The sequence below is a fragment of the Apis mellifera genome, linkage group LG9 (assembly GCF_003254395.2).
Source record: "Apis mellifera strain DH4 linkage group LG9, Amel_HAv3.1, whole genome shotgun sequence".
Lineage (NCBI taxonomy): Eukaryota > Metazoa > Arthropoda > Insecta > Hymenoptera > Apidae > Apis > Apis mellifera.
In genome coordinates this window covers 2664011-2683056 of record NC_037646.1, presented here as the reverse complement: position 1 = coordinate 2683056, position 19046 = coordinate 2664011, and the positions used below count along the sequence as shown (strand labels likewise).

Below are 19046 nucleotides of genomic sequence, written 5' to 3'. Positions count from 1 at the left end.
GTGTATGTGAATGCTTGGCTCATCGATGACTTCGCCATCCAATATTTTTTTTTCACATTTCCATATTGAGTAAACTGTGCGAAAGAAAATAATGAAATAATAGAAAAGAATCTTTTTTTACCCTCGTTTACACTTTTTTTTGTAAAGTTTCTTTGATGTAAAATTTAGATTTTTCTATTAAATTAGGATTGAAGTGAAAATAATTTGTTGATAATGTAATTTATGTAAGATAAAATAAAATAATGTAAGATAATTATATATTACAATTCAAAAGTCTTTATTATAATAAAATTTTATAAAATATTTGATATTATAAATAATCATTAATTTTAATTGTATAAATAAAATTATATATATATCAGCAAATTTCATTTTATGTAAATTAAAACACCTATTGTGTTAGGGCTAAATAATACTTCTTTCTTGTTTCTTTTAATTATATAAAAATTCATTTTTAATAGCATAATATTCTATTTTTAGAAATGAATTTTTTATATATGCATAAAATATCTAATGAAATGAAATATTAGTGATGATTATTAAACGAGTTATTGAAAACCTAGTCCACATAGCAAATATAATAGAATGTTAATAAAAAATGATGTAAAAGTGAGTCGAAAAAGAAAAATAATATTTTTAAATATATAACATCTGAAACATTGTTATAAACTTTATTTTCAAATTGAATTTAAAAATTCATTAAATATACTTTTGATTTTCCATAAGATATGAATAAGTATATATATATATATATATAGGAAGAATATAAAATAAAATTTTTTTACTTTATTTTAAAAACTAATTTTCAAGAAAATTGAATTTAAAAGTACTTCTTAATCATTTCCTTTTCTTCTTAATTACTTCAAAATTACTTCTTATCTATATATTTTCAATCTCTATTTTCTTTAAAACGAAAATTTAAATTTTTTAATTTTCTAAAATAAAATAAATAAAACAAAACTTTATTCTATTTACTTTTTACTTAGTTTCATATATATCTCTTATCATTCATATTCAATTGAAAATTAGTTAAAGTTACGTAAAAACTCGAATACGAAATTTTAAATGACAAATTTGATTTTTTTTTTATTCATTTTTATATATAAAATCATCTTTTATTCGCATGTACCATCTGTCCTGAAATATCCTACGTATATATTCACGATAAATCTTTCTTCACTATCCGTCATTAGGATAAGCTATGCATCATTTCAATTTATTACATTCTCACGTAGCTATATTAAAATAATTAAGTATTGAAAAATTTCATTAAGAAATTTTCTTATATAAAGAAATTGCAGATAAAAATGACTGTTAGATTGCGAATTTTTATGCAATTAAAATAAAATCAAATATTTAACAAATATTCAATAATATGTAAAAAATATATGATATTATTTAAAATATATGTATATTAAGCTGTAATATTTTTAAAATATCCATAATTTTATTATGTAGATTTAACTATATAAATCTATAATATTATGTAAAAATTTTATCATAATTTTTCGATAAGTTGTTTAAAAAAGAAAATGTTTTACAAATTATATAATATGTTGTTGTATAATATCATGTTGTTTTTACAAATAAATATAATTAAAATATTTTAGATTTCAATATTATATTTTTATTCAAAAGTTTTATTCAATTTTATGTATTAAATTTATTTATAATATTTATTTATAATATTGCCATAAAAATGAAATTCATATCAGAAGAAAAATAATTAATATGTTTATTTCTATTATTTATAAAAAATACAAAATGCAAAACATGAAAAATATATACTATTTGCATAAAAATTCGTAGTATTTATATCGATTAATTTAAAAATTTAATTTAATTTAATTTAAAAATATTTATTCTATTACAAATTTATGCAAATGGATGTCACGATTTATAGATTTAAAAATATTAATGTAAATTAATTAAATTAATATCTATTAATGGTTACTGAATTTTTTCTAGTTTAATATATATATATACATAATGATATTCTAAAACTTTTGAGCAAAAATATAACTTACATACAGTCATGTTCAAAATTTGTTTTGAAATTTACCAGCTTAGTAAATCTTTCATCCTCACAAGTAAAACTATTCAGTTGGAACGAGTATTCTAAGATCGTACATTTCAAAAAGTGCTAACAAAGTGGTTGAAGTATAACGTGTATTTATTCGTTGGCGCTCATCGACTATTGTAGGAGAATAAATTCGATCGTTGGAGCTTTTCATTATCGTTAAATCAACATTTGAAAGTTATTGTTTTTTATTAAATTATTATTAATAAATATGTAAACAATTTTTTTAATATGTAAAATAAAATACATAATTATGAATATTAGATAAAATATTAGATCCAAAAATTTATGTGAATTTTTAAAATTTTATTATAAATATTTAATAGATAATTTCATTTACAATTATGATAATAATGGTTCTGTTATTAAAAGAAACCTCTAAAGATACATAAAGAAGATATTAGTGAAGTTATATGAGAAATATATTGGACAATGATTTTGATATAAATAAGGATAAAAGAATGAAAAATGATTTACTTAATTAAAAATAATTTCGTTTAATTTTAATCACGATGCTTATGCATATTTGCTTTCATGATATTTATTTAATTTAACTTAATTAAACTTTGAATAATATTGTGTGTTTCAGGTGGTGTTAGTTTTCATTCTCAGTATAGCATCGCTTATAATATACTTCATCGATGCCTCTAGGTAAGAAAATCAATTAATTATATTTGAAATATTATATTTGTTTGTAAAATATTTTTTAATCATGTAAAATGGAAAAAATTCTATAGAATTCTAATAGATTTGTATATGGTAAAAAAAATTGTTATAATCATTTAAGTAAATTTAATTTCATTTTAATAATATATAATAATTACAACAGAATTATTTGGATTTACATTTAATTTAGAATATAAAATATATTTTTCATATATATCAAAATATATTAACGAATCATGTAAATAACTATGTAACGATTGATTATATTATTATTGTTTATTTATTTTCTTATAAAAGTCAAGCAAACTTATCATAAGTGAGATTTTAACGTAATTTATTAACATCAAATGACAATTTTATGTTACAGCGAAGAGGTGGAACGTTGCCAAGAGTGGAGCAACAACATTACTCAGCAGATAGACTTAGCTTTCAATATATTTTTTATGGTCTACTTTTTTATACGCGTAAGTGTAAACTTTTCATCGCATTATGATGCTTTTCAAATTTATAGATTCATAAATATTAACAATTGAATAGTGGACAATCACTTCTTACCCGTGTTAAATTCTTATTTTCAAATATTATAAAATAAAATGTAAAAAATATTATTATAAATTACTTATTTAATCAAATCATTTATATCAAAATATATAATTATAATTGACCCAACATAATAAAATTATGACTATATTGTATCGTTATTTTATTGTATTTATTTAAATTCATATAACAATATATTAGATCATTCTATTAATAGCTTGTATAATAATGATAGACTATAATGAATCAATTTTGTCATGTAATTCTTAAAAGTTAACTTATTATATTGGAAATACATTGATATATTTTATTACAATTATAACATGTGGATAGAAAATTAAAAGAAAGAAATCTCTGTTCTAACGTTAAAATGATTAAGACTGTAATTTTCATCGCATGACAATGCTCGATTTTGCGCTGTTAAAACAATCATTGTAATACATTCAAGAAACTGTAATTGTAGTGTTATAAGAGGTCTTTATTTTAAAGTAATACGTTGACTGAATGATACAACTGTTGAAGTCAAACAATAAAATTCTGCTTGTCAGGAAATGTCGTGAGTTTTTAAGACTTAGGAAAAGATTAACCTTCGTTAACAATCTGAGTCTCTTAAAGCACATGCTTTGTTATTCTCTCAAAGTTCTTCGAGGAATTACTTAGTGAATTTATAAACGAATGATGTAACATTTATGAATACAAATTATTAGACGATTTTTTTAAGAAATACACCTTGGATTTTTTTTTACTTTTTTCATGATTCACAATTTACATTTATGTTCAAACAAATATTTAAGAAAATATTATTTTTTTTAATTATGCTCAAGACGTTAATTTTTTTTATATATTTATTAAATTAAATGTTATTATTGAATGCATTTTTGTATTTTAAATTACTTTTTTTTAGTATCAAAAAATTTTAGATGAAGTTAAATTATTAAATGATCTAAATTATTGATGATTAATAAAAAAAAAAGATTGTTGATGAAAGGTATTATATTAGAATAATAATTAATAGTTAATTGTAATTAATAATAGTTAATTTGAAAAAGAGAGAACAAAATGATTTAGGAAAAAAATTAATGATTCAATAGTTAAAAAAATAAAAAATATCAAGATTATTAAGAGGATAATTAGATATTGCAAATAAATTAGTATAGAAAGTTTATTTTTAACCAACTTACTTTTCAAATACTAAATTTTTGGCTATCAGTTACTTCTATTTAATGTAATATTGTTTGAAAATATATTATAATCCTTACAAAATTTAGACAAAATAAAAAATCAATTATTTTACTTACTAATTAATAAAATTTCAATATTTAAATATCATAAAATAAAGAATTTGTAAAATTTAACAGAATTATCTATTCTTTTAAAATTATTTTCTCCTTTAATTCATATAGAATTTTATTAATTCAAATTCATGCTAATAATTGTATTCATATGTTTACATATCAGAGTATAAATTTGATGATGAAATAATAAAATTATATTATTAACACGTACGTGATTAAAAATTTGTTCTGTGACAGTTTATCGCCGCCAGTGATAAGCTGTGGTTCATGCTGGAGATGTATTCGTTCGTGGACTACTTTACGATACCACCGTCCTTCGTGTCGATATATCTCGATCGGACGTGGATCGGACTGAGGTTCCTTCGAGCCCTACGACTGATGACGGTCCCTGACATTCTCCAGTACCTAAACATTCTAAAGACATCGAGTTCCATTCGTCTCGCCCAACTTGTATCGATCTTCATCTCCGTCTGGTTAACAGCTGCTGGCATCATTCATTTGGTAAGATATTTTTTGGTATTATTATTTGTTTTCTTCTTCTCACTATCGGTCTTATGGATATAACAGATTGTCGATAATTAATTCGTAGATAGTATGGTTACATCATTTGAAATGAAAAATTGTTTTTAATTTTTTATTTTTAACAATTGATAATTTAATTGATAGTTAAATTTTAACAATAATAAAAGCATAATCGGCTGATTAGAATTCTAAATACAAAGTATTTAAAGCTGTATTAAGATTAATAATATTGAATAATTGTATTAAAAATACAATTAATCTTTCCAATACATTGAAAAGATATTTGAATAATTTAACATAAAAGAAAAAAAAATTAAAGCATAAAACTGCAGAGACCTAAATTGCTTAAGATTGTAAAAGTTAAAAATATATAATTTCATTCATCAAATTGATTATTAACAATATGGTTATTATTATTTTTTATATTTTGTTTTATTTATCTTATGTTTATTTTATTTTTAACTATATATTATTTTTATTTAAATTAACATAGTTATATTTTCTTTGAGTTTTATAAATATTTTTTCAATTCTACTTTACCATCTTATTTTATTTTTTATCACATTTATTCGCTTCCCACTCATCGTGTGACTAATCTTACACTGATATTTCTAAAAATCTCTCTGTCACACCCACTCGATTTTCTGGCTCGTCATATATTACGCATTTGCTTACACTCTAATCTTAACACCTCGATGCAAACAATATTTGTTTGTTCTCAAAACTTCGTCAAGATGCTTTCAACACTTTTTACTTACATATAAATATCTAACTTATTCATCATAAATATATACTTCATCTAAAACATTTTTTAGAAATATTTAATACATTATTTTCTAGAAATGTATTTTCTATAAGAATTAGATTCTTAAGTCTTCTTTATTTCTTTCAATTTCTTAGATATAATAGATTGTATGATATTATATAATATTATAATTAATATAAATTCAAATCAATATTGACAAACATTGACAAAATTGCTATCGAGATATTGCTATTTAGAAATTGCTAGAAATAGTTAGTTTTAAGTAAGATATATACTTAAAATATATATTAAAAAAAATTAATATAAATCAAAAAATTAAATTTATACATACATACATCTATTTTCTAATACATTTATTTTCTAATAGTGAAAAAAAATCTGTTTTTAATTTTCCAGATTACACATACATTTTTTTTGAAACGTTGTAAAAGCTTTGAAGTTTAAAATTTTTTTCTTTAAAACTTTTAAATATTTTTATGCATATTTTTAGATTTTTTAGTTTCTTTATGATATATCTTTAGAGGGTCGATTCCAGAAACCAAAATAAATATAAAAAATCGCCTTGAATCTTATTTATTAAATTAAAAGCAATTTAAAAAATAATATATTCACTTTCTGCAAACTTAATTTGTTTTAATAATTTAATAAATAAAGTCTCGTCCGATATTTTTTTACATCAATTTTTGTTTCTGTATCTGAATTCACTTTCTACATGTATTATATATTAATACATAAATAAATATATAATGAATATAATTTTAATTATTACTTTGGAAAAATGAAATCGTGAAAGATAGAGGAGATCTGTAAAAAACCAAAAATAATCTAAAAATAATAATATACAAGTATATATATATGTATATATTTTATGACTGTGTATATTAATCTCACTGTTAAATTATAAATGTTCATATTATGTGATTACAGCTTGAAAACTCAGGGGACCCGTTCGAGTTCACGAACCCTCAACAGCTTTCGTACTGGACCTGCGTCTACTTTCTCATCGTGACGATGTCCACGGTAGGATATGGCGACGTTTACTGCCAGACGGTCCTCGGCCGCACATTCCTAGTATTTTTTCTACTCGTCGGTTTGGTAAGCCTTCTTTGAATTCTCTTAATACAGTCAAAACATTACGTTTAATATGTTATATGAAAATAAACGACTATCTATAGTTCAGTGTAGAAAAATCTCGCGTGAAAAATCCAATTGTCTGATTAATAATAAGCACAATTTATTTTCAGATTATACTGTCTATATGTATATATATATATAGATACATATATTTGTCTCTGTGTTTTTATTGAAATTTAAAGAAACAAATTTAAAACAATTTGGTTTTTCATGGGATAAGTATTCGCAATACGAATTCTGCGGAACACGTGGCTTTTCACTTATTATACAAAGCATTTTTCTTTATCTCATCGTGAGATTATCCTTAAAAGTGTTCAAAAGTATCGTTATTTCGATAATATAATCTTATAATCGTATCGTATAAATTTTTTCTTAATTGTATTTTATGATAGTTTTTGAATGTCAAGTGATAATCAAGTTCACTATTAATGATTTATTTTGATCTATTGTGACAACTAATAAATTTTAGTGGTAACGTGATGAACTTGATTAATGATTCGAGTGTTTCGTAGAATTCGTCTCGTTAGAGTAGCAATCCTGATCTCGCCATGAATCGGCAGATCAGATTTTGAAAAAAATTTACACATTTATTATCCTTGAGACACAAAACAAAACGGTGAATATTTCGACAATGTGCAATGTTCTCTGGTTAGATACATTTATCGTACTGCGAAATAAATTCAGCGACGAGATTTTCGTTTCATTTTACACGTAATGCGAATTTCTCTTTAATATATATATTTTTTTAAATCTATTCGTTAAGTCCTTTTTTGACAACAAAAATTACGATTTTGAAAAACATTTTACTTTTTACAACGATTAAGTAAAATTTACTTATAGGGAATTGATTTCATAGAAATATTTGATATAATTAGCATATTTATTATGCTATTGGATAATTAATAAAATCGTATTATATAGATACTATTTATATATTTTTTGATAAATATTTAAAAGTATTACTTGAACTATTAAGAAAGAGATTACAAAAATAGAAATAGTTAATCTTGTTAAATTTGTATAAAATAAAAATCAAAGTTTATTGTCATGATATGTGAAACTAGAATATTTATTGGTGTTTGTTAGAGATAAGACAAAATGTCATAAATAAATGAAATGAATAAATTATTTCACTAATAGATAATGGTAAAAAAAAAATAAATATATATTACAATCTTAATTAAGATTATTAGATTTTTATACAATGTGAAAAAATTATAGTATATTTTATATAAAAATCCTTTTAAACTTTATCATCCAACATACATGTAATTCTTGATTGATCTTAATTGATCTAGTAGACAGCCATTAACACTAATTAGTTAAGTTTGACTCTACCAATAATAATCATTTGTAACTATTATCATATACTAACAAATTACCGTATACTAACTATTACTCAATGCATTTTAATACTATCTTTTATCGTATGGTTATATAATTATCTAATCATGAACTCAATTTAAATATTCACCAATATCCCTCAACTTCCATTTCCTTAATTATCTTTCGCCAGAGAAATTCGCGTTAAACATTAAGATGCGATGAGATGAAACAAATGGATGAATCAAATGGAATTTCTTTTAGTTATTAAGCAACCATCGGAGAACAATGTCACTAGTCGTGAATCGATTGCTTCGTTTGAACGACGATGCGCAGTGTCTGCGAGAAGTGTGACTGGCCGCGAGTGTGCGTGCGAATAGCTGAGCGTGTGTGATGTTATCGATCGTGCAAAATCGTTAATTTTCGGCGGAGACGAAGGAATATACGGGAACATTCAAAATTCGCGCGTTTTACGATTCGTTATTATTGATATATATCGTTGGAAAATGTCTGAGCATCGCCGTTTAAACGCGGATATGTTAGCGTAACGTTTGTCTACAAATATTGTTAGAATAAGAGAATTAACAACATATCAGTAGACACTATAAATTATCGAAACAAGTAGGAGGACTGTTTTCTTTCTTCTTTTTTTTTTTTTCCTTTTTTTTCGAAATCTATAGGACTTTCGACAAACCTTACGCCAATCACGATAACCATGTTTTCTCGATGAAACGAGGAATCGATTCGATATTAATATATAAATCAATTGAACAATATTATATTTATATTTTATATTTACTTATTCGAAAAGTTTTTTTATAATACAAATAATAATATAAAAATAATTGATAAATATTGAGAATGTAAGTAAATATTATCATCGAGCATTAATTTTTTAACTCTTAAACTCTCAAATTCTGGAAATTTATATAAAGATCTAAATAGTTTCTTTAGTATATCCTACAAATTTTTCCAAGATTTAATATCTATAAAAAATGTAAAATTATTATTCAAGCTTAATATTCAATTTTCTTAAATACTTTTACAATTTTTTTTAAATAACTTGCGCCAATAAAAAAATTTCCATTAAATAACTTAATTTAAAGAAGAAATATAATTTTAAAAGAGAATTACTTTGTTTAGACCTTCAAGAATTAAATTATTTTTAATTAAATCTTAAAACGATATTTTGATATTTAGATATTTTGAAATTTAAATAAATTTATTTCAATTTTTGTAATTAAACTGGATGACAATACAATAATCTGGAATATTTTAATCATTATTTTTCATAATCTGCTTCGCATATCGATTATACGGTACGAGTCGATTCCTCTCCATCTCATCGAGAAAAAAAAGTAAAAAAGAGTTTTAACTGAAATCACAGAGCAGCTTCACACTTTCTCTCTCTCTCTCTCTTTCTCTCTATCTCTCTGTCTATCTCTTTTTTATATCAATTGAATCGTAACCTATTTAAATTGAGCCCCCATACCACGAGTCGCATATATAAACAATTTTATATATGCTATGAGAAAAGGGTATATTTCATTCATTAAATGAAAAAAAAAAAAATAAGCAGCTTGTTGCAATTCGGTCCAATTCTACGCCATTTTGGACCATCGTATATGTATTATGACGAGAAAAAATATAATTGAAAATAAAACTTTACATAAAAAGTAAAAAAAAAAAAAAAAAATATTCGCAATAAACGAATGGATAGAGAAATTAAAAATGAACGAGAAATAATAATAAGAGCTCGAAAATTTTCTATATAGCGTTACTGGCTACCTGTGCCTTATGCCTATACCTCTATATGGTGGTCGTAGTCGGGATCTGGTCTCGATATTTCCATATAATCATATATCACTCTCGTCCTCGCGTGTCAAAAGATATGTATGTGCAAAAAAAAAAAAAAAAAAAACCAACGTGGAGAGACAAGGTGGAATAACGAAATGCAAACGACGAGATCGTTCTTGTGGAAAAGGATTCGTGTTCATTCTTCTCTCCACTTATTGATTTCACGTCCTTTCACATACCCGGCTGAATAATAATTCGCGAACCGAAATTGGAGGCAAAGAATAGCGAGATCACGAGGGATATATGACACTTTGAGAATAATAGAGGAAACGTTCGTGACACGGTCCCGGACGACGATGGCAACCTTCTATATCTTGTGCAACCTAACACGCCTCACTCTATCGTACGAAAATGAAAGGTTTGTAGCGCGGATCGCACTGGTATCTTGCGCTTCGAGCTCTCTCTCTCGAGATAAAGTGGTCGGAGGAAAAAAAAAAAAGAAAAAAAAAAAAAAAAAAGAAGAAAAAAATTTTTCTGCTTATGCAGCTGTTTATTCAAACGTTTTTTTTTCCATTTTTTTTTCTTCTCTTCTCTATATATACGCTGTCTTTTGACCGTAAAGGCTTTCTAAATATCTATTTTCGTTTGGCGGTTTTATATGTTTGGCTTTCGAGTATATTAGGCCATCGTTAACAAGGTTGGTAAATAATGTGTGGGGTATTATGCTTTCATTTTTGTCAGTCCCTAGAAGTATATTGAATTGAGAAAATTGAATTTGAGCAAGTATTTAAATAATAGAATTAGACAATTTATGCGAATATTTTATGTATTAGTCTTTTATATAGCTGAATTAATGAATTTATGTGAATTTGTGTGATAGAAAGACAGAAATTGATACAAATTCTTATATTTTATATTAAAATTTGATATTATTATTAAAAATCCTATGCAAGATATTACTTTGTGATATATTTATATTCATATTTATGGGATACAATGGAAGAAAAATAAAAAATTTTAAGTATTTTGAATTAAAAATTATGAAAATTATTTTTAAAAATCTAAAATTTATATGTACAATATTAAATTGTAATTATATATTAGTATTTATGAAGGAATTAGAAAAAATATGATGTAATGAAAGTACGCATATTAATATACTAATTATATTATCTCAAATTTAGTAAATCTTCTTTTATATATAATGATAAATAATGAAAACTCGATTAAAAGTAAACGAAAAAAAAAATAAATAAATAAATAAAAGAAAATAGAAACATTTATCAATATATTTCTGAAAATTCGATATACTTTTAGGGACACATTGGTAAAGAGATCGACACGAGATACTCTGTGAAATTTCAGAGAATAGAGATTGAATTGAATTCGAACACAATCGATAAAGAAGATCTCGATCTTCAAAAATAATTACTTCTTTTAATCACACAATTTTGTTGCTCGTGATCCAGTGATTAACCTTAAAAAAAAAAAAAAAAAAAAAAAAAATAATGTGAACCAGCTTTGTTGCAGCAGTAACACGTTACTTTTTTTCGCTGAATGAAATCGGGAGAAAGTGATCTCGGTATGACGATCATACCGTATGTATCTTAACTACAATATTTCAGCTCCTTATCGCATATATATATAAAACTATTCTATCTTTTTTTCTCTAATATTACTCGCTTCAATTTCTTCTACGAGTTACTCGCCTTATTCACATTATAACCTACTTTTTATATAATGTATATAATATGATTCGATCATCATCAATGAGGTAAATCGAATCCTTGAATCGATTTGATTTACCAAAAAGGGATATTCACGCTAACTAAATCAAATTTGATAACTAATAACAGGAACCTATTTGCGAACGAGCCTCGAGTCCATTCAGGTTCATTTAAGTGTCAAAAAGATTAAATTGTTTTTTGTTCGAAAATTTTTCAAAAATTTCCCGCCAATTTTTCCAATCTTTCGATTCGAGGCACGTTATCGTTCTTCTAAAATGTCCTCTCTAACATCGATTCACATGTATTTTCGTGAACTTTCTCTTTCTCTCTCTTTCTCCCTTTCTCTCTGTATCTCTCTCTCTCTCTTTCTCTCTTTCTCAGAAATCCAACGATATCAATACAATGTTGGTTTCTGTGCGAGCTTGTTGATCCTGATTGACTGCTCATTCTGTCTGTATGTTTATTCTATCTGTTTTCTGCGAACGCTAACATGCTGCCTAACCTTACTAACATATTACATAGATATTGATATTATTGATAAAATAGACATGTGTTTTTTTGCTTGCTTTTGTCTTTGACACTCGGATTGCCGTTGCAAAGCGTTCAATATTCTTTTCTTTTTTCCCATTTGTTGCCAGGATCCTCGACAATATATATTCTATATATGCACAATTTTCAGGGCAAGAATTGTCGCAAAAACTATTTTTCAAGCTTGGTATTTAGACTTTTTTCTTCAAGGGGATAGTCGACACGTTGTTTACATCGTTGATTTAGACGGAATCGAGTATAGTTTTATATTTTTCGCTCCAGGACAATTTTTCTCTGTAAGTTATTTGACCGATGAGAGATCACATCATCTTAAATTTTGTTGTTATATAATGTATATTCTTTTATTTTTTCTTGAAAAGAATCATGAAAATCATGAATAAATTTACGTTTCATAACGGGAATTGATATTTTTCGATTATATCGGTATTCTATGACGGAGAATAATGTCCTCGTAACATTTTAAAGCGAGCTTGTTTTGGAACCTTCTCAAACTGTTTGGCACTTGATTGGAAGCATGATGTCACTGAGTTTTGGTATAACGCGTTATAGCGATTCGAACAATACAGAACCGCTTCAAACCGATTTCAGGAGGTTAGTTAATAACGATGACGATATCGCTTTAGGTAAAAAATTATCAATTTTCTATTTAAATACGAAGATGTCAAGAAGGAATCGTAATGAAAGAATTTAGGATATGTTTCTCGTTTTCAAAATTAATTCAATTAGTATTATTATATTAATTTGATGTGAAGAATTGTGCAATATAAAAAGAGTGGTTTTGACAAATAATAAATATAACATCATAGTAATTCGAGCAATTTGTTTATATACCATGGATGTATAATAATTTATACACAATATATTGAAATATTGCCTTATTTTTTTATTTTATATTTTTATGAATATTAATATATCAATATTATTTTGTATTTTTTTATAATTTTGATTTTTTAATTAAGTTAAATAATTAATCAAACTGAAATTAGCAAAATATTTCATCAAATATTCTGTTTGATGTTATACAATTATATTTAAATTAGATAGATTAAATTATTAATTGAAATTAATGATTATTTTATATAATTTATATAGTTGTATAGATTTCTTTATATTTTTTATTTCATTGGAATTAATTTTGAAATAAACTTTGAAATAGAATGGTAAAAAATAGTATTATTTGTCAAAACATTCTACACATTTAATATTTCAGGGATATAGCAGTTGTGTAAGGAATTTTTCCTTATTAATAGAGTCCTGGAGTTTTTACTTTATCATCAAATATATCCAAGTTTTTCTTCTTTCAATTTAAAAATAATTAAGTAAAAAGTGATTAAATTCCTTTTAATTTTCGTTATTTCGTCATACGATTCTATACACGATGTCGTTAGAAAGAAGGACATTAATTAAAAAAAATTATCAATATTGATTAAAAAAAATTATGTAATATTAAAATAAAGTAAATATATACTATAATTAATATATTTACATATTATCTTAAATTTAATAAATTTAATAAAACGTTTGAAAATATTACAGTTTTAAAATGTTCGACATCTATCATTAAAAAATTACTAAATATATAAATAAGTTTTATAAAACGAGAATAAAAAATATTGCACGTAATTAATTTGAAAATAACAGATAATTAATCAATAAATCAATATCTCGTAAGATTTTCCTTAAACTATTGTCCTTTCGTTCGAAGACATCTTGATTAAATTTTAATCGATAAATTTTCTTTCAATTTCGATACGGATTCGATATAGATATATCTTCTTCTATTATATTCTTCTTATGATTTTGTTTAATAGCAGTGTCTTTAGTTGCTTGACGTGTTCGATTAAATTTGCCTGACAATGTGAATTACTTACCATACAACTCAAAAATCGAAGGGAGCACTATGAGGTTCTATTGCTTCGATGATTCTAACATTTTTTAATCGATTAACGAAACCAAATTAACTAAATGTTCACAGTGGTTCGTTGATTCTTTTAATATTACAATAGAGATCTTAGATATTAGTTATACACAAAATTGCAAATGTATGATGTAGCGCTTCCCTCGTTGCAGTCCTCTACAAGAATAAGATATGTGCATAATGAAATTTCTAATTTCGATGATAATTTCTACTTTCAATGGAAATTTTGCTATCTTATTGTAAATTAGAAACATAGGGGTCTGTGCTTTGCTCTACATTTGCATGGTTGCTTAGTATATCGTTACTGATCGAAATGAGTGCTCATCTTACTTCCTTGATTTCTTTGCTTAATGTCTAATAGCATGATTTTTGATTTTCTTTTTCGCACTCTCTTTATCTATACGAACGTTTTTGCATACCTAATTTTATTTTCACCTTTACCTCTAATTAACTAAACGATATATCATCTGCTTTAAATTATCGTCTTTCCAGTTTCCTCGTACATACGTGTCATAAATTGGTCTATCATCTACGAACATTGTATTCGTGCAATTTACTTACATGTACATATTTATGTATTCACATATACATATACATATAGATGTTATACAGGATTTATTTGTAAAAAATTTGAAAACCATAAATTTCAATCATACTCATAATATAGAGTATTGAAAAATTATTATTTATTATTTTATTAATTATGGATAATAAATATGAGTAGAATAAAGTATTTTGTTAAAAGATAAATATTTAAAAATCTATAATTTGTGTATATATGATCTTCGAATATATTTCAACTAGACTATAATTTATTTAAAAAATGAGTTAAAAATTATGAAATTTATTATTAAAATAGATAAAAATTATCAAAATTATTTAGTTTTGAATAATGTATTACATATATTTGAATGAAGTGATTTTTCACAAATTTTTCTCTATGATAAATTTTTTTAATAATAGAAATGATATAAATAATCTTTTTTAATACTCTGTATAAGTAATCTATATTTTTTATTTCTACAATTGTATTATCATATTTTCTCTCAGTTGTAACTGTTTTAACATTTTTTTACACGTTAATATTTTACATTTTAAACATAACCTATACCTATATAAAACTGTTTAATTTCATTCATTATAATATTTTATAATAACACATATACATATATACATCAATAATGCTACAATAATAAAATTTAAAATTATTTATTTGAACATTAAACAGATAAAACTTTTCAAAATTTACATTTAAAATATGACCAAGGAAATTGACTTTGTTCCAAATAATTTCTTAACAACTTTTTCATTATTTTTTTTTTATATGAATATAAAATTTTACACAAAAAACTATAAAAATAAAATATATAATGCAATGCATATCTGAAAATCAAAATTTAATAAAACGAAATTCGAACTGAAATTCAAAGATAACGTTTGACATTAAAGCTACGTTTAAATTAGCCAACCTTCACTTATTATTAGTCAATATGATCAAATCGATCGTCTTCGTTTATTTTATCCAACAGAAATTTTATACGGATGATTTTCAACTTCGAGGTCAAAACTTGTCTAATGTAAACGTGGCTTAACGATTCGCGAAGTGAGCCGCCATATTGGAATTCCGTCATTCGAAATACAGATCGAGGCATCGATCGCAAAGTCAATTTCCTGGAAAATTGTAGCATTCGGTAGCATAGGGTTAATCGTCGCTGAGTATGCATTTTCAATGATGCTCGTCATCCGCTAATCCAGGATATCACCACACATTCATAGCTGGATATGAGTACGAGTATAACAAACTGGTCGGTATTTATCACCGGAGAACAATGAGAGACGCGAGAGCACATGGAGGTAGAAAAATGCAGATCGTTGCCCCTGAACCTTCACCATCTGTCTATCCGTCTCCTACGTTTTTTTCTTTCTCTTTTTCTCTTTTTCTCTCTTTTTCTCTCTCTCTCTCTCTCTTTCTCTCTCTCCTTTCTCTCGTTTAATGCCGTGACCACGTATAATCCACGAGGATTCAACGATACGTGTATATACTATATATACATATATACATATTTGTACGTGGTATATTTGGCGAATACGCCCTGCTGTATATTGCAACCATACATAGATGACCCAGTTTGTTTGTAACGGTTCGTAGTGGCATAGCGTTTTCCAGTTATGATTTCTATTTGCAGGCAATTTTTGCTAGTAGCATACCTGAGATAATAGAGCTCGTAGGCAGTAGGTCCAAGTACAGCGGCGAATACAAGCGGGAACATGGAAAGAGGTATTATTATATAATTACATCCTTCAATCTCCTGTCTTTTTTGTCTATTAACATTTTTACTTTCAGTATGTATATAATTATAATATTTCATGTATATGTACACATTTTATTTACGTAAATTATGATAACAATAACTATCAATTACACGCCCTTACACGAATTCATACACAAATGCTCGATATACGAATACATGTTGTTATTATTATTACGAAAGTTGTTGCATACAATGCTCATATGTTTAAAACGTATTCCGGTTATTTCATTAGCTCTGTTATGAGAAAAAAAATGTGTTATTTTTTTTTTTGTTTCATTTTTATTCGAATAATTAAATGGAGATGAAAATTAGAAAAAATAAAAAATCATCTTTATGATTTATGTTAGCAAGCATTTATCTTTTGTAAAATAATCTACTTTTCTATGTTTTTATTTACTTTTAATATGTTAGTTTTTTGTGTTATTGTATTATGTTAATATGTTGTATTGTGTTATTGTTGTATTATGTATTTTATATTATTTTTATATTATATCTTATTTGAAATATGGATACAGATATTTATTAAACTATTCATTATTTTAAAAAAAGAATTTCCAATACAATTTGCTTTTAAAGAAATAAATAAATTAATTGATTTTTTCTTAGCTTTATATTTTTAAATAAAATCCCTATAAAAATTATTAAATTATTTATACTAAAAAATTGTTAGTTAAAAAGATTAAAATATAGAGAATAAAAAACAATTTTGTATTTATATGATCTTTGATATTAATTTATTTAATTTAAATTAAATTTAAAATATTTTCAAAACTAAATATATATTAAATTTATTATTTTTATTATTTTAACTAAAAATGTCTAATATTTTTTATTTACCAATGCATCAAAAAATATTTTATTTAAAAAAAGTCACTTATATAAAATTATAATATTTTTTAAAAGGAATAATTTTTCATCATTAATTTATTATTATCAAACATTAAGTTAAATTCTTTTTATGTTGCATAAGTATTTATATATATATATTTTTTAAAATTTCTCAGACAGAATTAATAAAATAACCAACGAGTGCATATAAATACGTATCAAGCTATGTCCAACAGTCTTACGAGGATAACTATCAACTAGTTAAAGTGAAAGGAACGATGAGTGCCGAGAAGCTCGTTATAGTTGACGCGAACTTTGACGTTTCAGAAATGTTGCATACCAATATGGTATCGCTCTCCGCGTTCCCTTTTCTTTTCAAGCTGAACGAAGCTATTTATTTCAATGATCATGGTGAAAGATCCAATAGAGCAATACTTATAATCAAATATATTCTTGCATGTTAGATATCATGTACATTTTTACATTATTAACGAATTTAGAATTCTTCAATATTCTTTAAAGTATAAAAATGGCTATTAATTTAATTAATTTATGAAATATATTTAAAAAATTTTATTTTTAAAATTATAATTATATATAATAGATTAATGAAAAATTTTGATTAGAATGATGATGGAGATGAAACTAAAAATTACAGTCGTCAATGTCTCGAAAATAATATAATTTCATTTTAAAAAATAAAAAACTAACATTGACATGCAATGATATAAAATTTATAAGTGGTTTGATCGAAATTTTATGATTGATATAAAACTGCCATTAAATTTACATCTTTTTGAAAAATCTTAGAACATTTACCATATCTACTTGTTTATTTCAGAACTGAAAGAGTTAAGTAAATTAAAGAGAAAGAATTTTTATTCACAATTTGATATTTTATAGAATAAAAGATCTAATTTTAATGATTTATATTATATTTAAAAATTTTGTTAAATTATCAATTGTCAATTTTGTTTTTTTTAATATTTTAAACAATAAATAAAAATTTAAACATAAATAAAATTTTTAATAAAAGTTATAATAATGTTTCAATTAATAAATTATTATTAATGAGCAAATTTAAGAGATATAATAATAGCTTTATCCAAATAAAATATATTTTTTATAATTTTATATGAGCCATTTTATATTCATAAATAATATTTTTTTATTCTATTTTTGTATTTTTCATAACGAGCCATTTTATATTCATAAATAATATTTTCTCATTTAAATTCCTAAAATTTGCATAAAATTTTTCCAAGTTAGTAATAATTTTTCTTTTAAATAAAATGTATTAAGTTTTTATTTTTACGAAATATTTAATTACAAAAATCTATCTATTTATAACTTGGAATATATTAATAAAATTAAAGTTCACACTTTCGTGCAACGATATTATTTGGATCTTTCATCTTAGGATAGGAATTGCGTACGAGTAAACGTTCGATTTAACAAGAAGAGCATGAAATCTTTCAACCAGTTCTTCTTTTGCATGTCCTTTGCATTATCGATCCGATTTATTCGTTCTGACGTAACAAGGTTCATCAATAGGTTGCTGCTCGAGCACTCGGCATTGGTGTATTTGA

General features: G+C 24.3%; 1 protein-coding gene across 38 annotated transcripts in view; it reads left to right on the top strand.

The window, feature by feature from the left end:
* The window catches only part of LOC413994 (calcium-activated potassium channel slowpoke), a 120026-nt gene that overhangs the window by 27050 nt on the left and 73930 nt on the right, over nt 1-19046 (top strand). For 29 of the 38 annotated variants that reach the window (XM_026442903.1, XM_026442907.1, XM_026442916.1 and 26 more), the window contains exons 2-6: nt 2670-2731; nt 3114-3210; nt 4819-5082; nt 6797-6964; nt 16504-16595. In XM_026442903.1, coding sequence (XP_026298688.1) covers nt 2670-2731; nt 3114-3210; nt 4819-5082; nt 6797-6964; nt 16504-16595 — 683 coding nt within the window. The remainder of the gene's footprint in view (nt 1-2669; nt 2732-3113; nt 3211-4818; nt 5083-6796; nt 6965-16503; nt 16596-19046) is intronic. The other 9 variants (XM_026442888.1, XM_026442884.1, XM_026442898.1 and 6 more) reach the window with 1 other exon arrangement.